The following is a 6,336-nucleotide window of genomic DNA, read 5'->3' as shown; positions in this document are numbered from 1 at the left end:
AAACAAAATTTGTCTTAGTTAACGAATCACCTGGAACGCTACTTGTCACATTGCTATCCACAGGAGAGACGCATCTGTTAAGCTTGACGCAACTGTTAAGCTTGTGTAACTCGACCTAGGCTGATAAATGACTGTAGAGTTAAACAATAAAGAAGAAGAATTAATAATCATATCTGTTATAGATTTATAAAAGAATGTATGAATCTCTACATCAATACATCCTAGTTGGTCGAAACTGATTCCAGATACACTTGCAATAACTAATCAAAATTTCATCACAATCGAATGAGCGGCTCCCGAGTTATGTACATAACTACAAATAAACTCTCACATTCTTATACAATATATGAATAAAATAACGCTAGTATCTTTTCTCTGCTGAGTTTCATTCATAAAAACAAAGTCTTATGGAAAACGAAATAAAAAAAAAAGCATTTCCGACAATCAATTTCATTGGTAATTAGATTTTGAAATGGATTAATAAAAGTTTCAAATGCATTTTTTTTAGGTAGACACATTTTATCTCTTTTCCGTTACAGATATCTGATTACGAAAGTGATTGATGAACGGCAGCTTTTGCCACTATCTACATATTTATCAAAATTATTGGGTATAAAAGCGCTCACCAGACAGAGCAGAACCATTAGTTCTACTATAACTGTTTAAAGAGTATCAGCATGAAAATCGCTTTGAGTTTGTTCTGTGTGCTGGCGCTCTTCGGTGCTATTCAGGTAAATAAACCACAAACTATCTACAAATTTAAGAGTACTTCCAAGTGCGGTAAGCGCTGCCTATAATCCATATAACTTTTTGTAACCAATATGCAAACTGCAAATTCACCTATCTCTATTATTATTAATTGTAAAGTTCTACACTATTATTAAATAAATATTTTTTCTGCTCCTACAGGCAAAATTAATCGCACTTCCCTATTTAATGTATACCCTTCCTAATGCAACCACTTCGGAAACGGCTAACAATACGGACGCGAAATCTTTGTGCCTGCAAACTTATCTGCCTTTACTTTCCGACTACTCCGCGCTCTTTACGGCTACTTCTCGTCAGTTAGTCGACTGCCTCAGTGATGGACATGAACAAACCCAGTGCGTACAAAAATATCAACGTATTTTTGCAGATATCGAAGCCAATTCCACAGCTATTTCTGAAACAATGGCTGAATGCTTGAAGGCAGATTCCACATCTACTTCCAGTTCTGATGCTGCTGTAAAGTCTAATTGATTTGTAAGATTTTAAGGAAATTACCAACAAATTCGTACTTTGTATTTTAAAATTTATGAAAATTAGAAATGGGGAAAAAATTTAATTGTTGCTGGTAAAAATGTTAAAAAAAATAATAATAATATTGAATAAAATGTTAGAAGTGATTTACCAAAAACGATGAGAAGATTTTGTTTCACTAGTATTTAGTTAATAAGTTTTAGTTTATTACTAAAGCGCAGCCGCTGTTGAGTATGTGACTATCATTTGGAAACACACAAGTTCGAATCTCCGTGTATGATAGACCAAAATGAAAGAAAACATTTTTTCTAATCGTGGTCACTAAAAAGCTCCTCCTAGAAATATCTGCCATTAGGAGTAGGCTTAAAACTGTAGGCCTATGATTCAAGCACCCGAACAGAGTGTAAGCGCCAATAATATAAATATACATATAAACCGCTAAGTGAAATACTTCAATCCGTCCAAAAAGTCGCTTTATGTAATTTTTTATTTCGTTTAAAATTTGGTTATGCTTCAGTAATCTGAAATCCATTGTGTAACTTCAACGCTGATAGAATAGGAAGCGTCCCACGTCACTTTATTCGTTTCGCTCTTTAAACGCTTAGTGACGACGTCCCGTCTTACAGTGCCTCTTCCTACTTAGAGTCAGTGACGGTGCATTCCAAACTGGTCAGGGAATGCTTGATCTCACTTTCGACTGTGTCCGAATTCTGTGACATAAGCCTCATCTGGGTTTCTGGCCACAGCGACAATGCAGGAAACTGTGAGGTGGATGAGCTGGCCAGACAAGGGACATGTGAGGTGATTTCCCCGCGAAGGAAGAGAACTGGGATCCCACTGACTACCTGCGGTCTGCTCCTGGAAAGATGGACATCGCACCAACTCAGCGAGCGTTGGGCAGGTTCACAAACTTATAAGGTCGCGAAATCCTTCTGGCCACGTGTGGACCATGGTCGCTCGAGCGAACTTCTGAGGTTGACAAAATATCAGCTCTTGAATCTCGTGTGTTTTTTCACAGGTCACTATGCGCGAGGAATGTCTGCTGTGAGACTTGGAATTACCTTGAGTCCTTTTTGCGCTAGATGTATGGAGGATGCGGTGGAATCATCTCAGCACCTTCTCCTTAGCTACCCTGCTCTGGCGAGGCTAAGATCCAGGCATCTTGGTTCTTACTTCTTTGCTACGCCTGCTGATATAGCTGGCGTTGACATTAAAAATCTGAAGAATTTCATCAGCAGCACAAAGCGGTTGACGCAAACGCAGCATAATCATCGTTCGTAATCCACATCATACACAAGATGCCTAAATGTTATTTAGCTTCACAAAAGCAAATCAGCTGCGATGTACATAGATGCTGATATGATTCCTCCTCATCTTCCAGAGAGCTGCCACAAAAAGAACTTAAGTTAGGGCTCGCCGCTTGGCTGCCTCCTAGCGTACAATTTACAGTCGGTAGTTGAAGTTGTGCTAGACTGAGAAGTTTTCGAGAGCGTTTTTGAGGCAGGCGTAGTCAAAGAATTTCCCAATCTTACACCGTTATTGTTATTGCCCATCACTCGTTGAATTGACGCATAGCCTACCTTTGCAGCAGCAATGTACATCCCGTCTAGACAGCTTAGCTATTCGAGCGCGAAACAAAAGAAAGTTAACTATAGCCTGTGTGGTCTTGATGTCACCATACACAAGCCCAGGTTTCCGATTGCCGATGTTTGAATGCCGGAATAGTTGTTTATTTTATTGAAAATTCTTACGCCAGTGAGCCAGCCATTCAACTCTTTCTTTTACCGAAGCATCCACTCTGGATACTCACCGACAGTGAGGCACAATTTAGTACTCTCACCAAGCAACTTCGGGTTATCCGTGAACAACTAGGCATGCCCAATTTAGGTAAACAAAAGTAATTTCTGGGAATTAAATAAATTTTAACCATCTAAAATTAAGATCCTGAAGGAAGAAATCTGGTAATTCGTTTTTAGTGTTCCAGGGATAGAAAAGGCCAAACAATTCACTATCTAATGCGCTTTGATTTTTGTAAGCTTACAATCGGAAAAACCTTAAAGCCTCAGGGCAGCCTTACTAGTTTAGCCCAATAAAAGCAAATCAAAAAAAGTAATATTATATGTACCGTCAGTGTCAAAATAAAGTGTACACCACAGTTTGCTAAGTTTTGACAATTTATTTATTTAGCAAGATACCTTGAAATGACTATTGACTCCAAAGTTCTCTGGAAAGAACATATTGCGCTGAAAAGAAATGAGGTAAAAAACAAATCCCGACAACTATACTGGCTACTTGGCAGGCGCTCGAAACTGTCATTGCTGAATAAAACCCTTATATACAAAACTGTGATTGTGCCAATCTGGGCATACGGCATAGAAATCTGGGGAACTGCAAGTAAAAGTAACATTAACATTATTCAACGAGTACAATCAAAAATACTCAGAACTATAACCAATGCATCTTGGTACGTCCCAAACGAAGATATTCATCGATACAGTAGCAAAAATCATCCGCAATCGCAGCACAAATCATATTGTCCGTTTAATGAACCATACAAATACTGACATGCGACAACTCCCATCAACAGAAAGGGCAAACTCCAGGCGGCTCAAGCGACCAACCCCAACTTAGCTGATAACTAGAATAATTTAAACCTATGTATGTACATACACTGGTAAACCCACACAAAAACTTAACCAAAATGTAATACTGATAATGATTAATGCTCTGAAATCCAAGCTGTAGAAAGAATTACTTAGTGTCATATGACAGGCGTAATTAATAAAAAAAAAAATATTTATTTTGTAATTTCAACTATTTTTTTTGAATTATGGTTCATAGTATAACAGCTTCCATATAAAAAAGGTATTGAACTTTGTATACAATTTTTAGAATTTCAGAATTTTTAGAACAATGTCGCGTAAGCAGTTTAATTTTTTTTTCCTTGTTCACTCCACTCGGGAGCATAGATAGGGCTTCGACAACATTCAGTCTTGAGTTAGTTTCATATATCTACTTTGCAGTTTAATAGATCATTGCATTTTAGTATAATAATACGGAGGTTTCTTTGCAAATAAAGTCGAATGTATAGTGAAGTCGAAAGGTAGCATCAGGGCGAACTTGCCAGTTGAAATTTTATAAATCTGGGTTGGGCAATAAGTTCGTAGTGTTTTTACCGAAAACTCTTATTTAAACAAAAAACAATAATTATATCAATAAGCTAATCAATTATATATTCGTCGTTGCTGTTTACAACCTCTTCCCACCTCTCGACCAATTTGTTGATGCCGTTTCGCCAAAAATTGCTTCGTCCGGTGTCAAAGAAGTTGTTGAGCCAGTTTTTAAGGACCTCTTTGTTATCGAAGGTAAGGCCCTTCATATGGTTTGACTGGGAGCGGAAAAGATGGTAATCGGTCGATGCAAGGTGCGGAGAATACGGCGGATTCTGAAAGTCCCTGCAAACGTTTATAATGATCTTCGTTGGATGAAGATCCGGCTTAATTCAAGACTTTGATGTATCTCCACTCCTTTCTTTGCTTAATATTGATGTACAGGTATAGCTACTATTTCTCATCTTGATGGCGGGCGAGATGCTGAGAAGCAATTTGAACCCGGCTTTCTTTGTGTTTTTTTTTCGTTGAGCTCGTAAGGCACCTGCACCTAGACTCCCAATTGTTCGGTAAATCCCATTGAATGAAGAGGATAGAGAATCGTTTTATGATCGAAATTTATTTACTCCGCTAATTCTCGACTGGTTTGGCGGCCATTCTCCTTTAAAAGTGATTTGAGATATTCTTCACTGAATTCAAAAAGCTTTCTGCTCCGAGACGTATCATCAACGTCAACGTCGCCATTTTTGAACTTGGCAAACCATTTCCGTGCTGCAGACTCACCTGTAACACCTTCTCCATAATTGGCGCAAATATTCCGGACTGCTTTAAATCGATGTCTCGTTTTATTGGATCACATGTTGAGTCTGTTTAAAGAAACTATTCTTAGAATATTATAAAGGGTGTTTTTTTTAGAGGTTAGGTTTTCAAGATGAAATAAAACGTATATAATTTAATGTTATGGCCAAGTGGCCGCCGCGGCTGGCTCGAATAAATTCCAGCCGAGAGGCCCAATTTTCGACCACTTTTTGCAGCAATTGGGGCCGTATGTCAGCAATAACTCGCCGAATATTCTCTTCCAAGACGTCAATCGTCTCGGGCTTATCTGCGTAGACAAGCGACTTCACATAGCCCCACAAGAAATAGTCCAGCGGTGTTATATCGCACGATCTTGGAGGCCACGCCACAGGTCCACGGCGCGAGATAATGCGCTCACCAAAAGTTTCCTTCAATAAATCGATTGTTGCGTTGGCTGTATGGCATGTAGCGCCGTCTTGTTGGAACCAAAGGTCGTCCACATCAACATCGTCCAATTCAGGCACGAAAAAGTCATTAATCATGACTCTATAGCGCTCTCCATTGACTGTAACATTATGGCCGGCTTCATTTTTAAAGAAATATGGACCAATGATTCCCTCTGCCCATAGAGCACACCAAACAGTGACTTTTTGAGGATGTAACGGCGTCTCAGCAATGGCTTGTGGATTATGTTCACTCCAAATGCGACAATTTTGCTTATTGACATACCCATTCAACCAAAAGTGAGCTTCATCGCTGAACAAAATTTTCTTGCGATGCGTCGCGCGAACCGAACCATTATTTCCGTAATAAATTTACACGATTTGCAAACGTTGTTCAGGTGTAAGTCTATTCATTATGAAATGGTAAACCAAACTGAGCATAAATCAAGTGACAGCTGTCAAAAAGACCATCTACGAAAAAAGTAGTGCCAACTTGAAAACCTAACTTCTAAAAAAAACATCCTTTACCATTGATATAGTTCGAATTTCACCAGAGCAGAGAGCACCAAAGCGAACTGCAACCGTCTACGATTTGATCGTATGGTATCGGGACCATTGCCCTCAGTCATGGCTGAGATCTTGGAAGGGTCTTTGGTTATGTCACTGTGTTGCCAGCTGCTTGGTAAAATAGAGCTGATACTATTGTATTTACCAGAAAATAAAAACCTCCACACTTTAGACTTCCC

General features: G+C 38.9%; 1 protein-coding gene across 1 annotated transcript; it reads left to right on the top strand.

Annotated features, from left to right (window-relative positions):
- The first annotated feature begins 677 nt into the window (after positions 1-677).
- On the top strand, positions 678-1,316 carry LOC129244130 (uncharacterized). Its single transcript, XM_054881745.1, has 2 exons — positions 678-731; positions 910-1,316. Exons 1-2 carry the CDS (start codon positions 678-680, stop codon positions 1,237-1,239), a joined length of 384 nt encoding a protein of 127 aa, XP_054737720.1. The 3' UTR covers positions 1,240-1,316.
- The last annotated feature ends 5,020 nt before the right edge of the window (positions 1,317-6,336 follow it).

Source organism: Anastrepha obliqua, chromosome 4 (genome assembly GCF_027943255.1).
Source record: "Anastrepha obliqua isolate idAnaObli1 chromosome 4, idAnaObli1_1.0, whole genome shotgun sequence".
Classification (NCBI taxonomy): domain Eukaryota; kingdom Metazoa; phylum Arthropoda; class Insecta; order Diptera; family Tephritidae; genus Anastrepha; species Anastrepha obliqua.
Note: the sequence above shows the minus strand (reverse complement) of the source record. Positions and strands in the feature narration are given on the sequence as shown.